At 45.0% G+C, this 18,258-nt stretch overlaps 1 protein-coding gene across 1 annotated transcript in view; it reads left to right on the top strand.

The window, feature by feature from the left end:
• Positions 1-15,272, top strand: part of LOC110976265 (LIM/homeobox protein Lhx9-like) — a 45,741-nt gene extending 30,469 nt beyond the window's left edge. Inside the window, exons 3-4 of the mRNA XM_022229377.2 lie at positions 12,867-13,072; positions 14,500-15,272. Of these exons, the coding sequence (XP_022085069.2) occupies positions 12,867-13,072; positions 14,500-14,967 (674 nt within the window). The 3' untranslated portion in view covers positions 14,968-15,272. The remainder of the gene's footprint in view (positions 1-12,866; positions 13,073-14,499) is intronic.
• Positions 15,273-18,258: the final 2,986 nt, after the last annotated feature.

Raw genomic sequence — 18,258 nt, 5'->3', positions numbered from 1 at the left:
CTCAGGGCTGAGCCAGGGCTATCACAGATTTTTTCAGCTATCGGTTATCCGCTAAAGTTTCATGAACTTGGTGCCCTGGAGATGAAACGTTTGAACACGAGTCTGCGAGCCCGAGATAAAACGGATCGCCCGAGGCGATACCGGGACGTGGCTCTGGGGTGGCTCGGTGGCAGATGATCCTGAATGCTAGACTAGGCAGGGCAACATGGCTGGGTAGTCGTAGGCGAGTTGAGGTGTAAAAGGGCTGAAGGGTTTTAAGCTACGTTGGTCGACTCTCACTTTCAGGTTGGCGAGCTGGTGCAAGAGGTAGCTAAACGAACTATGCTGAATGGGTGCTGGCTTGCTGACACCAAGTCCGTTGGTTTCACTAGCCATTCTGTCAAAAAGCTTCTTGTTTTTCGTGAATATATTTATACTCTATTAAGAAATGCTTATTTTTGCCCTTTGTACCTCCTTCAACGAGACCGTCCATATACCAATCCAGCCAGACCACTCCACGACCGAGCACAGCGCGCAAGGTCGTACTGACCGCCGGGGGGTGAATGCTCGACGGTCACAGCCTTGGCGCTCATGCCCGGAACGTCCCTGTCGTCGCTGCCTGCCCAATGTTCTGTCCAATTTACGAGCCAGCATTTCCCATATCGACGGCAATCCGCCAAACTCGACAGGCCGCGGAAGATTTATCCAGCACCGGTCCCCCTCGCTCACCGACCGAGCGAGATTTCACAGCATCTCGAGGGAATACAGCGAGAGCTGATGTACGTTCGTTTTCACCGTGGAAATTACTACACTTAAAACTCAAAAAAAAAGAGGGAGAGAAAAAAAACGCTGAGGAAACCGAACAACTTGATTTATGGTCCATTGAAATTATGACGGATTTTCTGGGGGTCGTCGGCAGCGGTGACATGTCTTGTTCGCTGTTTCTTGACAAAAATCGGGGCGCGTGAAATTTGTTTTGTCCCATTTCTCCATGTGGGCCGCGGAGGCCCGAGTCTCCAGTGGGTCCTGGCTTCGACCCCGGAGTCAGAGGTCGAACGAGGTCAGCGTGACAAAAAAAAGGGGGGCGCGGGTCGGCCTCTGTATCTTACGACGGTGTCAACGATGAAATATATTTATGGTGCTCGAACAACATTTTTGTTGCGTGTGATTTTTCGTGGAGTGTGATATGTTAGCTGGCGACATTGCAACAAGATCATAAAAATAACCGAAGTCTTGAGGAGTGTTCTGTGTCTGGAGTCCTGCTCCGACATCTGTGATGTCCAATTTGTGTAAATGGTCCACATCTCTGTTGTCCAATAAATCTCGGCCTGGGTCACTGTCTCTTGTACAGGGCGACCGACTTTTAGAAAGGTTATTTTGGCCAACCCAATGTGCCTGTTCCCTGTGGCATTGCTACCAACCGAAAAGTCTGACAGTCCATTTTGTTATTTTTGTTGAGCAGAGCTTCCACGCGCAACCTCTCTTTCTGAGATAAAAAAATCGCCAAGTGTCTCAGGATTACGGGAGTAAGAAGACAGTTAACGGTGTTTATTTTTGACTGTGCGTCTCATGCATCGGGCATGACGAAGTTGTGCTGATATTAAAGTATAGTGGACGACGATTGGGCACATCTTTTTGTACAACACGGCTGCATCCCTGTCACCTTCTTGCTGATCGTGGACTCCTCTCCAATCTGTCAGCGCAAGTCCAAGACCGTTCCTAACAAATGGTTCGTTGGGCTCTTAAGGAGGTGACACCCGGGTCTCCTTGGTACCGCCCGTATCAGCAGGCCTCCAACTCCTTGCGCCACACAGCGCGACCCTTTTGCTGAGCTTGTCCAGTTTATTTATTCGAATTCCGGGTAAACAAATCATCTTCTCCGATAGGACCACACGTCCCAAATTCCAGAGGGGGAGGGGGACGCGTAGCTGCCCCCCACATCTGCTGCTCCGTGCGCGTCTCCTTTCATCCCTCCTCCCGAGTTTTCGTCGGCTCTGAAAATAAACTGGCCTTAAGTACCCGTCTGTCTGCGCCTTCATCATCATCATCGTTATCATGCTGAAAAAGAAAGAAGAGAGAAGAGGGGGCCCTCTCATTTGTCAAACACTCGTGATATATCACAACTCACGGCGCGGTGTGATCGTCCGCTGTCTTTTTTTTTTCTCTCCTTTCGGTGTTGCTCGTTTGACTTCTGGTTCGCGGCTACCGCTCCCTGAACCTGCCGTTCGGGTTGAGCAGCTCGTCTCCGCGCGGTCGCGTCCAGGAACAAAACACTGCCAATGTCTTGGAACACTGTTATAGATGAGGCAATCGGCGACCGATTAAAGAGTGTCGATTTAAAAAGTGTCACCGAACTCGTTCGATTTTTTTTGTCTCAGGCGCGATTTCTGACCTGATTTTATTGCGAGGGTAATGTTTGTTCAAGCTCTTTTTGGATACGTGGACTTCACAAGTTTTCAACTCTGTTACCACAGAGAATTATTGAAAAAACAAATCGATAATAAAAAGTCAAGAATAAATTTCCTCTCCATCCATTTTTATAAACCACAGGTAAAACATCTTCCAGTGACTGCATATTGATTTCACTCGATATGAGAAGTGAAAAAGTAAATCCCGTCAGTCACGACAACCTTCAGGCCAAATCATTTTACGGATTCCCTTCCCAAAATATATCGTATCACCGTCAAGTATGCCGAGTGGAAAGACAAACCCACCCTCAAACCAAACAGAAAAAATGTTACCGAGGATTTTTCATCCTCCGGGGTCTCTTTTTCAACCCGGCGGGCGGTCGGCAGGGGCCGATTAGTCAATGATCTGCCGGGTTCCCTGGCACGACTTGGCCTGGGTGCGCCGGTGCCGAAACCGCTGCGCGTTTGGGACTTCGACAGGACAGAAGGACCGTACCTGCCCCTTGGTTTTTATTGTTCGTATATAGGCCTACGTTCTGATGGCTAAGATTGTCTAGTCCTGATCGGTGAGGTATCAGATCGAATTTAAGGAGCGATCGCTGATGAAGATTGAGATGGCGGCGCTAAGTCGTCGTGCCGTGCCGTATAACGTGCCGTGCCGTCACCAGACTCCGGGAGAACTGTCTACAGAGAGCCGGGGCTTCGATCGCCCGGCTCGGCTCAGAAACTCAGCTCTGGGTTTAGTGTTTCCACCCGCTGCATACCAGACCCTCTGACTGTTCAGCTCGTCTTTCAAGGCTCGGTCTCGGATCTGGCTGTTACTCAATTTGTCCACGCTGCGGGTTGCCGCCCGTTCTGTCGTCTGCGGTCGCTGCTCGTCATTTCTTTCAAACTCGTGTTCCAATTGGTTAGATTGTTGTTGAAGTAGTAACCAAAACCGACGACTGTTTCAATATTTTTCTTTTTAGTCTATCTGAAACATTGGCCCTACATTGTTGGAATTAATTTCTTTTTTTCCCCAGAGTTCAGATTCTGTCCAGACACATAAAGTGGCGATTTCTAAATCAGGATTAACTTCAGAATGGATATTAAATCTCATGGATTATGAACAAGTATTAAAACTACGACAGATTCTTCAAACTAATCATAAAAAAGTTACTTAGAGGCATTCTTCCCGTCAGCTTCACTTGTCTCACGGACCCATCAAATAACATGTCGTTCACGGAAGGCCCAAATCGTCGAACCGGACTGGACAACACGATTAACCCATTTACGTTGAGGTTAATTTAGTTACAAACTTTTTTTCTCTCTGTTTGGATTGGGCCAGGATGAAAGAGAATTCAGCTTGCGTCAAATGGTGCATACAGTTTCGAGTACTGAAGGAGCAATAACGTCATAAACTGCGCATTCGCACACGGGTCCCCAGTCGTAGTTGGGCGCCGAATTTGCAACCAAGTTGAGCGTGGTTTTCTTCACAATGGTGTTTTCGCCAAAAGAAATTCTCTCATGTAGATAAGTCGGTATTAAACTCCATGTCAGACATTTCCTCGCTGCATGGACTGTATGGCTCTATCATGGGGCGGCCATCTTGTTTTTCTACCTTTCAAACCCATGCATGATGCAACCAAACTGAGGCTGGAAGGAAAATAGCCTGTGCCTTTATATCAGTATGTTAAGTAATGCTGCTAAAGGGGCTCTAGGGAACAAGACAAACATGGCAACTTAATGATAAAGGTCTGTTTGGGTTTTGTCGATAAACCAGCAGCTCCGTCTACGAACGCTGAAAAAAATCCGGCTTTGTACCTTTAAAATGACGAAGACAATAATTCATTCCTGCAGTTAAAGAATTCCTGGAGATACATAACAATTTTTGGTCTTGTGATATATTTTCCTCACTTAAAACAAACATTGCAATCTAGTACTGATCGAAATCAAACTTAGCAAACGAGCTACAGGTTTCGCAGAGGTGAAAAATTTCACCCACTTTCAGTAATTGTTTACTGAGCAATTTACAAAAAGAAAACGCTGCCAGAATTACTGGTCGACTACTACTAGGAAAATCGGGGCTGAAATTTGAAGCTTGGCTTTGGATAGAGTTTGTATCGAGAGAAATGAAAACGAAACAGTCAGATCCTTACACCGATAGCTGGCAAGGAATCTCTCGGTGCGGCGGCATTACACGACATATCGACATCAAGCCTTTCGATCATGCAACTCAACTCCCCGCAAAAAAAGTATTTCCCAAATTCTTGTAATTGGATCCAATTCCCGTGCTATTGGCCCCCCAGCCGGATCGCTTAGGACCAGTAATTCCTACACGCTATCCCCGCGCCCGAAAACTCCACCAAAGTCACGTCCGTCCGGTCGGGCAAAACACGTGCGATGAGGCAGCGGTGGTACGTGGTGTTTTTCCGGTCCGGCTCGTCTTGCCTCCCCCCCCTTCTCTTTGCCCTCGGACACGCCCAAATTAGTCATCACTGAAATGTGTGTCGTTGTGAGCTATCGCGTACACCGGCTGTTCACCATTCCAACATCCCCCGTTGGAGTGTGACCAAATTTAGAAGCTCTCATTGGGACCACTGCTTGTCAGAAAATGCCGTGACGATTTGACTGTGATTTAACAGTGTTAGGTACATGCACATTGCAGTGACCTGTTGGCCAATGTGACTGTGCAGATATTCGAAGACATCAGTTCCTTGTGTGTTGCCGTATTTTCACTCGAACTTCGAGGCATTAGGCCTACTGACGCCAACTTCCTTCAACCGATTATTAACTCCACATATTACATGCGGAACTCCACTCACAGAAGTCGGTAGTTTTGTCGTTCGCATTCGACTCAGGACATTGTAGTTTTAACAAAGTTATCGCTGTAGGTCTGTGACTTGACGTATAAAAAGCGACCTATCGCCGTTTTCGAGATATAGCCACACCCCTTATCAACCTTGTGGAATTTTACACGCTGAGTTTTGTTTGTCTGAGATTGAGTTTCTTGCGTCCATTTTGCTTCATCACATAATCGGACAATATTTCACAAGCTGCGTTGGCGAGATTGTACCGCGAAAGTTCAGTTGGATTTAGATGTAACTTTGAGACCCATGAAGACCCCAGTGGGCGTGAGCCGAAACTTTCCTACCGAAAACGTCGAATTTGTAAAAATAGAAGTAACTACTATGTCGTAAAACAATGCGATGTCGTTTATTATAAAATTTGCGATGCCGTGCAAAAGTCACGACTTTGCGTGCCTTTCCAGAGCCAATGCAGCCGTTCAAATAGGTGCAGGCAGCACGAGGGTTGGATAACGTGATTGCGTGTTCGGTTTGACAGGGAAAATAAAACTGTCAAATTCGAGACGTCAACTTATTTACGACCTCTAGATTTAGGCATTCTGTGGTTTACATGTAAATAAATTTCAACCAGGAACATTTCTAGCATTTCTTTACTCACAGTTGTTACAAGCCGCGTGCAGGGAAATGATATCTTAATTTTCAGTGTACAGTAATCATCAGTACTGTTCTTCATTTTTGAAACGTTCCTGTCAGAGTTTAATATTGGAAATTCTTTATCATATCAAAACTATAGTTGTGCACATGGGACAGACGACCAATCGCAATCGATGACAGCTTCTAAAAGTACCTGAGTAGCCATGCATCTTTACGTTAAAGGCCGACATTGACAATAAATACATACCGCAGTCTAAGCTTCACAAATACCGCTTGAGGTCGGGTAATGTAATAATAACTTCGAGCACGCTTGACTGGTTCGCGCCGTGCTTTCGTCGACATTTTTTTTTCTCTGCCGACCATTCACCCCAGGGAATTTTCCATGTTCTGTTATCGCTGTATTTTTTCCACTTTCCCTTGCGTGTGTACTTAACGTCAATACAACCAAAATCCCTTCACGTACATCCCCGTCAAACAAACAGGGGAAATCATAACCGTTATTAATAAGATTTGGTCGGTCTATTCATACAATAATAAGTACAGTTTCAGTCGAGTGGCTCCCCTCCAAAAAATAAAATTGAAGAAAGAAGGGCATTCCGATTTGCCAGTAGCCCGTGCGATTCACTGTGCTACACTACGGACGTCACATGCTTTGTTTTTTTTTGGGGGGGGGGTTGAAGTCCCTCGCTTTAGTTTTATAGGTTTGGCGCTACCAGACCGTGAAGAAGTTACACTGGGGGACTTCCACTGAGCCTCTAAACAGGACGAAAAAAATGGCTCTATAAGTATTACTCTGGCGTACTGGTTCGATAGAAAGATGGAAGGAGGAGGAAAATGGGAAAGAAAAAGCTCCGCCCAGCGTGGGGTCGGGCACGCTGTGTCACTGACCTTGCGAGCGAGTCAGCGACTCCACCATCGACCGCATGCGCAAGTATACTCGCAGGCCACTGTATGTAAAGTAGGACCTCGCCTGGTAAGGACATGCAATGACGAGAGAAATTTAACACACGATCTTACACAATTGGACAAATCCGTGCCAATGTCACCAAGTAATGACCCACCGTTTCGGTTTTTTTTCCTTCTCAAAATTGTCTGTGTGACAGAACTTAGGCTATGCCCTTCCCCTACAAATCATTTAGACATTTTCGTGACTTGCGTCTATAAAGTAGACGTGAAGCTGACACGATCCCATTTTGCCAGCCTCTGTCGCGTGAACCTAAACACGAAAACTAAACAGTGATGTGAAGGATTTTGACTCAAACAGGCAAAAGTACGCTCTGTCATCCTCCTTTGCGCATCAAACATAGTGGGGAAAAAAAGAATCACAGCTTCAGGTTCGTGTGATTTTTTCTACTTCTACTTCAGTTTGCCTACTTCTATTCTCATAATGAACCTGGCCCTGTTAAGACTAGAGGGGTCGTCCTTCGCTCGCCCCCACCGCCCTTACAGCAGTACCCAAGAAGCACAAATACATTACGTAATTTTGTCCAGCACTCATTGGATGGAGTTCATCTGAACTTCATGGCACTGATCATAACTTCTGCGTGCGCATGATATGTGAGCACTGAATGTACATACGTTGATTATGACAGCAAGTATTACCCACAATGCTTTGTGCGTCGGTAGCAGTGACGTGTTTCCTACACCAGATATTTTGCAAGGCATTTACCCTTCAAAGCGTCCTAACAGGGTGTGAGGTGAACGGAGAGTCGCCCTTCTTTCTACTCAATCTGATCATGCTCAGTTGGCTCTGCGTAAATCCTAATCGTCCAATCACAGGTAGCGCTAAAGACCGCCAAAGGTTTGGAATATTTCAGTTCGAGTTGACTCGAGACTTTAGATCCTTGCCCGTTTTGTCCTTCCCTCAGTCAACTTCGCTCTTCCTGACTTTGTTTACATGTTCTCCATAAACATGCTGGGGGGGTGCACCCCTACAAATAAATTCCCATAGACAGCAGTGATAAATCCCCATACTTCACAAATATTTGAAAAATACTCACAACTCTCACAGGTGTTCAGGCTGCACAGAAAAATGATGTTCCACATGTCCTCTTTCATTTTCCTTTCAATTTTTAGTGGGTTGACCAATTACTTTTTGAGAAATTCTCACCCAAAACAGACCACCCCTAAAACGAAGGAAATTTCATTACCTGGGAAAGTAGCCGTTTTGAAAATGCATCCCTCTGCAATATGGCTCAAACAGTGCCACTTTTGGACCCGATTGCATCCAAATTGCTCAGAATTGGAAGCCCCGAGTCCGGCCCAGAGGTTCAGTGCCATATTTCTTCAATTCCCCACTTCCATGGCTCTCAGGACCCTCTAATGTAGAATATTTTCAGTGTATAACTTTTATTAATGAGCTCGGCGGACATATTTCTGGTCTAAATACAAGGGTGCACCCTGGGGCCCACATTGCACATGATATTTTGACACATGATCTTTGGACAAGTCAAATATTAAGAAAAGGGGGTGCCCAATAACCTGAACAGTCAAATAATGTGGCTATGTACCAACGCCCAACAACTTTACAACACTCAAAACTCTAGTGTACATTCTACATGTATAGCTGGGGGGGGGAGCCACTCCAGATGCATTGTCTCCGTATAGTGTGGACGACAAATTATCCTTGTCCCACTTCAAGGGGGAAAGGCCCAATTGCTCGTCGAAGTCACTCTCTTCCGATGAGAGTTGACCACTCAAGGACCACCGTACAGGTCCAGGGCTCCTGTCGGCCAAGCCTGCCGCCGGCACCAGCTACGTGGCTCCGGCAAATCGAGACCTTTCCCCTCTCGCCGAAAACGAACAACCTGCTCTCTGAGACGACAGGTTGGAAGAGTTTGTCGTTTGAGCTTACACGGCTGTTTCATGACCGAGGAAAAAAATTGAAATTTAATCGCCAGATCAGTTGAGAGTGGGCAGAAAATATCAGTCCACAAGTGATCAAACTGCTGCAGCAAAGATCTGTGAAAATTTTCCGTCGTTTGAAAATATTCTAATCGGAACGTTTAGCTGGCATGGTTTTGCACATATAGACATGAAACATTTGTCGAGCTTTGTAAAAATGTCAAAAATATGAACCTGGTTTGAAACAGCGTGTATTCATTATGGTACCCATAAAGAATGCATTTTGAAATTAAGAGCAGTCTCGTGTCCCGCGCGATTACATCGTGATCTCATTCACCATTCCTGTTGTGAACTGTTAAGATATTTGGTATTGGTTAAGAGCGCCAAGGGTGCGCTATGTGAGTTGTCTAATTAATTTGAAAACAGGCGAGGGAAAGAATCTGGATTAGACGGGATATCCTTGTATTTGTCTGATACGTCGGGTTGGTTCGTTGGCAAAACTTTTGTCAATAGTTGGACACAAAATTACAACTGACTTGTGAAGAAAGTTTTTGGGAAAGTGGGATTGGGGCACTGTGACGGAAGTCATGCCAAGTACTCTCGTGACTTCAAGCTAGCAAAGACGATTAAAGTACACTTGTGTTTATCTTATTGTCTTCTTTTTACTTTAAAGTCCATGTTTCTCATATTTATTCCGGAAGCTATCTTGGCTAGAACTAGTTCAAGATGGCAGCTCTTGCCAGCAAGGCTTGTTCCAATTATCCCTGGAATTACGGTGCCGCAAACGATCAATGTTTGTTGTCGGAAACAATTTAAATTTTGTCATGCTGTAAACATTAATAGGCCCAACTGAAAATGCTTGTCTCTGCCCTTGGTTCATCTCTGAGGCACATGTTGTCTATTATCCGTGCTCAGTCATTGTCTCGCCGAGAAAAAGCGTCTTCTCAATCACGAACGGCTGTCGCCAGGAACTGCTGACGGTTCCGATGGACACTGTGGGAAGAGGTCTCGCTCCGGATTTCCCACAAGCTAATGAGAAAGAACTCGATCACATAGTTTGGGTGGTCGCTCATGCCTACCAACTTCACAGGGTGCTGGAGAGGGCAAATGAATGACGTAAGTTGTCGAGCACTCATTGGATAGAGTTTACTAGAACAACATACAGCACGTGTCAACACGTTTGCGTGCGCATGACACTCGTGCCCTGCATGTACGTGCATGCGTAAATTAGGACAAAAATATGAGCGATTCGCAATACCGCACCTCCAAGAGTCGCAACGTGTTGGCCAATCACAAAGCGCGAAATCTGTCGACCCTCTCCAAACGCGCATTGGGTTGACAGATTTCGCTCATTGTGATTGGTCAACGCATTGCAAACTCATGGAGGAGCGCTATTGTGAAACGTCGGTATTATTCACAATGCTTTAATTTGCGCATCGGTATCTGTAACGTATTTGTGACAGACATTTGCCCTTCTAGCGCCCTTAAAGCGAAGTTTTGGTGGTGTTCTTCAGAAAAGCGCCACCAGTGTCTGTTTGTTACAACTCAAAACAATGACGCCAACCATTTTGTCTCTGACATCAAAACAGCGCCAGCAGCGGCGTGTCTGCTCCTTCAAAACAACGCCACCAATAATCTCTTCGATGGAACGGCACCGCCAAAGGAAAGGATTTCGACGGAAGGGTGAAAGGAGAGGAGAGAACCGGGGAAGATAATCTAGTCTCGGAGAATCGGGTCTGAAGTGTGCATTGGCCTTGCTGTCACTTTGTGAAACAAAAAATGTCAAGTCTCCTCAAAATAAATGTCAGGCACAGGCTTAATCGTCCATCACTTACCACCTCGTTCTGTTGTCGGCGCTGAAGTGGTACCGCGGGCTATTTTGACACTCCGCTGCTTGGAGTAAGACGTCATAAGTCGTTGGAGGTATTTGTCTTTCTCGAGTGGGCTTGGTGCCAGTGCGGTTTGGAGCTTGTCTCTCTGTGACCTTCAGTGAGACATCAGAGCCGAAACGCGGGCCCAAATGGGCTTGCAACCGAAGGGTGCTGGTAAACCAAGCAATGGTCACCTTAGATACCGATTTAAAATACCGACTTTGGAAAAAAAAGGGTGAAATTACCGAGTTCTACTAACCACTGTCAACCTTCTCCAGCTTAAATCTCGCTTGTCGGCCAACGGCCACTCGGCACAGCAATTATTGGAATGAGACGATTGGTTACGCAAACTTGTAAAATTACATGGACATGGTACTGCCATTAATGTTGGTATGCGCACGGACTTTTACGGTCCATCTTCAGATATTAAGCCATCCTCGCTCTCACGTTTTACCCTCTCAAAGTTCTCCACATTCACTACCGTTTAACTTTAATAATATCGTCTGGACCCCGTCTCTACAGCGTTTCGTTGGTTTCGTTGTCAGTTTTAACAAAGCATTTTTAGGGAGGGGATACAGGATTTAAGCCCAAATTTATTATCATAATCGATGGTAACTGCAGCGAAAGGTGCCGTCTTGTCCGACGCCAAGAAGAGGAAATTGGAGGGGGAAAAGCGCCGGCGGAAAACTCGGACCAAATGTGGTGGTCGCATAAAAGGACAGCGGCATCACAATACCTCGCAAAAATACGCCAATATTTTCTGCTGGTTTTACTCTGGACAAAGCCTTGCTGAGTTCAACGACATCAGATCTCGGACGTTTACTCGTGCCCTCATACATGCCATTCGGCATTTTTTCAGTTAGGCCCGGTGTTTACAACTCGATCGTCCCGTCTTCGGCCATTGTTAGTTCAGGCCGGGCACCCTGGATCCTGTTTTGCCCGTGCGGCGGCTTTTACGGTCGTTTGGGCCGGCAATTCGGACGTTTAGTCCCGTGGCCTTTCTTTTCGAACGCGAAGGTGGCGACACGCGGAATTACACGCCCGATTGGGGGAACTGAAAGGCCCGAATACACATTGCACACGCTTGCCCTGTCCCATTTGACTTTGCCCAGTAGCTGAATGGCCGGTCTTTAGGGGCAGGTGACAGAGGCTTGGACGCGGAGGCCTGGCAGATTTTTTTCCTGCTGTCTCCGATCGGGGAGCCTAGGGTGGCCCACAAAAAGCCATTAATTCTAATCAATAAAATATGCAGTGTGCAATTTCGCCTGCACGAAAGTCAGTATGGTACAGAATCTGTCATCCTTTATTATTTTTATCCTCTCAAAATGGCCCCCACTTTTTTGCCTTGAACGTGACCAAGGGAGCATGCTGCGAAACTACGGGAAACTAAGTGAAAACGGAAATTGGACGGGTTCAGTCCGTAGTCACACACACACGAGCTCCAGAGCGAGTCCATCTGTATTGAAAGGTCGACTCCAATTTAGAGTCCCGATTCCCTGCAGCTTAATAACGCTTGTTGCAGTTATCAAAGCTTCGTTTTCTTTCAATGCAACGGTGTATAAGTCTTTTGCGATTTAAATTTGAATAAAATCTATTACACTGAGATATCTGATCGCACATAAACATAACAATTTGAATTCCCCATTAAACACTGTTGCTATACCTCGTGATTCGGGGCAAGCTTTTGCATAGCTACCACAATCTCAGGAGTGGGCTGGTTCCTGTGTGCCGTTCTTATCTATTGAAGACAATGTGCATGTACACGTATTGGTGCAAGACGTCTCCAATGTTACTAAGCAAAAGCTTGCCCCGAATCACGAAGTACAGCAACAGCGTCTTTTAGTGTGGAGAATTCAAATTGTTATATTCGCATGAATATTAACGAACTCAGTATACCAGATTTAATTCAAATGTAACTCGCAAAAAGCTTACTGGCTCGGTGGGAGCCGCCGTTCCCGAGTTAATTTGAATGCAGTTTGCTATTTTGAAGTGCGGGCACCAGTGACTTCTACTCAGTCTCCACTAAGCCTCGCCTTAAAGTTGTGTATGGCTGTGGTTATTATAACACATGCCTCAATGGAAGCCACGAGCTAGGGGCTTTGGCCATTTCGCATGATTCGGTGCTTTTACCCAATTGCAGTCCGATTCATCGCCATGGCCTCAAAAACTTGACATTATTCCAAGAATGAATATCTTCCAGCCAATCCACATTTTCGATATCCAAATTCAATCTGTGGAAGTACCCTTAGGTTATATCGACTTTGTTGATAACAGGCTGTCGACAGCATACCCCATAATGATTTCCACTCGTATTTTATCTGAAGGTTTGGGAAGCGTGGACGGCCATCTTGGATTGGACGGGGACGGCTACGTGACCCAGCAATCGCAGAGGACAAAGCGCATGCGCACCAGCTTCAAGCACCATCAGCTGCGGACGATGAAGTCCTACTTCAGTCTGAACCACAATCCAGACGCAAAAGACTTAAAACAGCTGGCTCAGAAGACGGGGCTGACCAAACGGGTGCTGCAGGTAGGCCACTTGCACCAGACTCTTGAGGGCCTCCTGCAAAATCTTTGAGGGGTGTAGTTCATTAATTCAGGCCCTATTGAAACATTGTCAAATCAGCATTGTTCGGGGCCCAATAATATGCGTACCAACATCCCTGAGACATCTGAAACACACGTTAAATTATTGTATGGTCCATAATCTTTCAATTTCTTTTCAATTTTCTGTGGGTTAACCGATTACATTTTGAGTTATTCCCTCAAAACAAAATTACCCCCCCCCAAAAGTGATTTTTTCAAAGTCTGCTTCCAGCCATTTTTCAAGTGACAACCCTCAACTTTCTCGGGCACTTAGGACCATCTTTCAACAGTATTTTTTAGCCATTCTGCTCTCAGATGAAAGCCCAAAGACCCAGGGAGTGGATTCTAGCAAAGATTTACACAATCTCACCATTTTGGGGGCCATATAGTCAATTTAGTTCATATAGTCAATTCAATAATGCATTATGAGCTGGCTAGAAATTCTCGCTTGAATTAGTGGACTGCACCCTGAGGTTGCAGGCCAGTAAGTAAACTGCCATAGCCAATAGTGATATATACCTGAACTTCAAAAAATCAGGAAAAATACTCACGAATTTCTCAGGCGTTCAAGACGCACATCAAATTAAAGCTCAGTTAATGATTTTTTTAATTTTCTTTTCAAATTGCCGTTCATTAACCGACGACTTTTGAAGATTTTCTCGCGGAATGTCACCCCTAAAATGCAGTTGTGAAGCCCCTCGCATTTTGAAATATCGATGCCTACACTTCTCGACAAATAGACCGTTTTCAGGCACCGATTTCTTCCAAATCTCACTCAGACGCAAGCTGGTATTCTCTTTGCCCGCCAGAACCTGTCTTTTCTACAAATCTTTAAGTTCATGTGACACAAATTTTCTATTTCCTAGAGAATTTGAGTGCATACAAATTGTGATTTGGCCTGCGCAAGCATTTTTTTGGCCTATTTACTGGCCTGCAACCCTGACAGAGCTGTCAATAGAAAGAGTAATACCAACTTCAGACTTAGGGACCCAAATGGCTGTTCATTATGACTGCGCCCAGTACTGCATACAGCGTCTTGTGTGCCAATTGTCCTTGTGCAACGAAGCATAATGCACCATTCTGGATACAAAAATTGAGACGTTCATGCCGCAACTCTGCCTATAAAAATCTCTGTCTGACGTAGGTAGGATGTACAGTTATGTCTTAGCCATCTTGTGTCCATAAAATTACAAGTTGTCGCGAGTTCATTATCAACAAGTGAAGTTGCGTTACTTTTGCCAATGGGTCTACAGGGAACAAGACAAACATGCCAGCATCATGATAAAGGTCTATTCAGAGGGACACATTCTCTACCTTGCTCGAACAGCTATGACTTGAGAGTCACTTATTCGTCCCTTTCTCTCGACATAGGTATGGTTCCAAAACGCCCGCGCCAAGTACCGACGGAGCCTGCTGAAGAAAGAGCAAGGCGGCGGTGACAAGTCCGTGGGCTCTCCGTCCGGGCAGGGCGAGCTGATGCCCGGCAACTCCGTCTCCTCCCCGTCCACCAACGGCCGCAGCAGCCCCACTTCCACCACGGGCGGCGTACCCAGCCTCCACGGCGGCTGCGACACGAGCAGCGGGTCGGAGCAGGGCTCCGTCATCATGGGCTCCCCGGTCGGGGATGACGGCAGCGGCTCGTACACCTCGGAGGGGCTCTCTTACAGCGAGCTCAAGAACGCATCGGAGCTGTCCCCGGCCGTGGCCGACGAGGTGTTGACCATCTCGGCCATGCCTGCCCGCTCTCCCAACCACACCCTGGCAGGCGATTGTCTACCCTCCCCTAACGCCCTCAACGGCAGTGTACTAAAAACGAATCTTGTAGACATTTTCAACTGACATTATCATCATATCCTTGTCCCCGTAAATTATTGTTTGTGTTTATACGTTCAGAGCAGCTTGGTGTTGTGTCACTTCAAAATGATCTCTCTTCTGCCCGTCATAATGTTTTCCAGGTTCCAAAACAGACCGAAATTTAACCATGTTGAGTCCCACACCCATCAAGTATTTAGATTTTTCTCTGCTTAGTTGGTATGATTGTCGTGCTCCTGTTTTGTTGTGCACAGTTGTTCAGTTCGAATTTTTATAATTGTGAAGTCTGATTTCCGTGATTTGTGTGGAGTCGGTTTTTTCTTAAGCCTCAAGCTTTGAACCTAAACCTCGTGCAGTATCCGCCTCGAGCAGAAATACCCCCTCATCGGCTGAAAAGAGCCATATTGGTCAGGAGTGTTCATTTTGTTGGTAACGATGCGGCCGTAACGCGTTCATTTCCTATCGTTCTTGAACCAGCGAGGTTCAGTTCCGACCAAAGGAGCCTCTTATGCTAGAAAATTGCATCCTCTTTCGGTCAAGCTCGAGGCTCATAAATCTTTGCAAACACCCTCATCAGGTAATTCCGTCCCATCAACAGACGAAGACGCTTCTGTGATTTTGTACTACAATACGCCTTAATTGGTCCTTTATTTGTACGAGACACCTCAGGAACGACGGAGCGCGTTTTTTGCAACCCACATTTTGTGGTTGATATCACAGTTTTGTACAGGATGATAGTAATTATGTAAATAAATTTTAAAGATATTACTTAACTGTCGTCTTGTAAATAAAATTGAGTTATATTATTTTGTCAGTCATGTGGAGGAGGATGTTGACTGTCTCCGGAAGTTTTAATGTATCACCACGTTAATTTTAGTTGACGCACCCTCTTAATTGGTACTTTATGAACAACAGGGGGCGTTTACAGTTACAACGTTGCCAGAGGTTTCCGAAGTCGAGGGCTGCGGTACAGAAACTGTAGGCCCATTAGCATGTTCAATCTAAACAGTGAAAAAATTAGATTCTTTGGTAAACTGCATACAGATCATTGATCCAGAAGTGCACCTTCTTTCCAAACCCTCCAAAGTCAGAAGCTAAAGAGTTACGTATAACAGGTGCAGCGACGAAGCCGATATCTGGCCAATGGAGTGGATATATCTGTGACCCTGCATACTTTAAGGTGCTGAATTGTGTGGTGACAGACACAAGAAGTGTATCGTACGTTCAATGTGTGTGCCTTTAAATTTGTCACATAAGGGGACATTAATGAAAGGCGTTGGATAGATTGCGTTTATTTTTTCGACATTTTTTTACTTTCAACTTTTTGTTGCATTTTGACCTTTGTGTGGACGATTGTCTTTGGAATTGACGAATTTCGTTTTTGTGTGAACGTAGAAGGTGGACTGTAACGATGATTTAAGCAAAAACAGATATTAACATACATTGTATATGTAATGTTATTGGCAGCACGTTGGTCAACCACGAGTCATCCTCTCACATTGCAAGTGGTGAACCTATCCAAAATGCACCTTCGTAAATAAGATACCCATCAATGCTAGTCTCCATTGCGTAAGCTTGCGCTGGATTTCGAGTGTTTCAGGGAGCTGTAAACTGCAATAAAGATCCAATTTCAATGTTGTGTCTATTTATTGCATGGACCACTGCGCATGTTCTAAGGATCTAACGAGGATAGGCAGCGTGTTCGATTCAAAGTGTGCAAGTAGTGACTACAGATCACTTCGTGGAATGGAACATTTTGATCTGTCACCGGATGAAATTCCTCTCACCTTTGCACGAATTTGAAACACTCATTATATGTTTATGCAATACCTGCATAAATCTAGCGTCAGCTTCTCCTGTGAGTTCTGATATTTCCTCTCCTATCACAGTCCTCGTGCACTAACGTCCGCCATTTTTTGAAACAGATTTGTACCCGAGGCGCCACCTAGTGGAAGGTACCGTGCAATCTTAAACTGGTTCCCGTCTCCGTATCACTTTCTGCGTTCTTTGAATTGAATAATAATTGGTGGTGGGAACCAGTCAAGTGAAATGAAGTTCTATTCAACGGGTATCGTTGAATAGAACGATCGACTAATTTCATGGCATGTAATCAACTATCCACCAATCAGATGGCGCGGATATTATGCAGGTGTTATACACAGCATTTAATGATATTTATACAGCTAGCTCCATGGATCGATTACTTCTCCCGCGCTCGGATTGCTTGGGAATTGCACGCGCGCATCATGCATGTTGGGCGTTCGTTATGTAGACGCTGCAAATGCACGGATTTTACGACTGTATAATATATTACTGAGTTTCTGTTTTTAAAACAGATAAAGCAGTTTTAAGGCACACCTAATTTTGTAACACAATTTAAATTTTATCCCTCCATTTTTCTGTTTAAGTCAAATATTCTGGTTATATTATGTTTTGAGAAATGCAAAAAGAAATAAACGTGTTTATAAAAAGTGAAAAAATTGTTGTGTGAACATTATGTTGCTGTCTAAATCTATTATAGATTTGAAACACAGACTAGAGGGTTTTATTAAGTCTAGTTTGAGTAATTTTGGGGGAGTCTGCAAGCTATGATCCATTCAAAAAGGGGGGGATTGAAAAATGATGAGGAAAATGTGATTATTTATCTAAAAAGGGTGTGAAAAGCCTCGGCACTGAGTCATATACCCCACTAAAATGGAAAGGCCATGGGTTACATAACATAACCTATTCTCAAATGCCCCGAAAAAAGTAACCCCGCCCCGAAGCAGTGAAGGGACATCGAACAAATAGAAGTGTCCCGCAAATTCAGGACAAAAATTCAGATACCCCTTGGCTGCTATCAGCATTCTCATTCAACATCTTCTCGTTGTGCAGTCGCAAATAATGTTAATATTATGTTAATTATTTATTTATGACATCAACAAATACATTTTAGGATGTAAACTTTACAGGGCTCCATTTATTACACTGAGGCATCACACCACTAGTTTGCCTTTAAAAAGCAATGAGAAATTTTGCACCTAAATAAAAGATAAATGTGCACCTTTCAGTAAAAGTCCCGGGATTTCAACTAGTTTCCACATATTATGAGGAAGTTGCAAGACAAAGTAATGTTAAATGCCCCCAGAAGAAACCCATGCCCTATTCTTCTGAAAGGGGGCGTTGCCTCTTAAGAACATCAGGTGTCCATACTTATCATATTTTGGAAGTTTTCATGCCCCATGCATCGTGTAAAAAAGGTTTGCTCCTCGAAACTGCCAGCCGTTTTGTACTAATGAGGGCGCACTGCCAATTGAACGTGCATGAAGATCAAGGCTG

This window comes from Acanthaster planci, linkage group LG11 (genome assembly GCF_054643075.1).
Source record: "Acanthaster planci isolate LZ-2023a linkage group LG11, COTS_SCS, whole genome shotgun sequence".
Lineage (NCBI taxonomy): Eukaryota > Metazoa > Echinodermata > Asteroidea > Valvatida > Acanthasteridae > Acanthaster > Acanthaster planci.
Note: the sequence above shows the minus strand (reverse complement) of the source record. Positions and strands in the feature narration are given on the sequence as shown.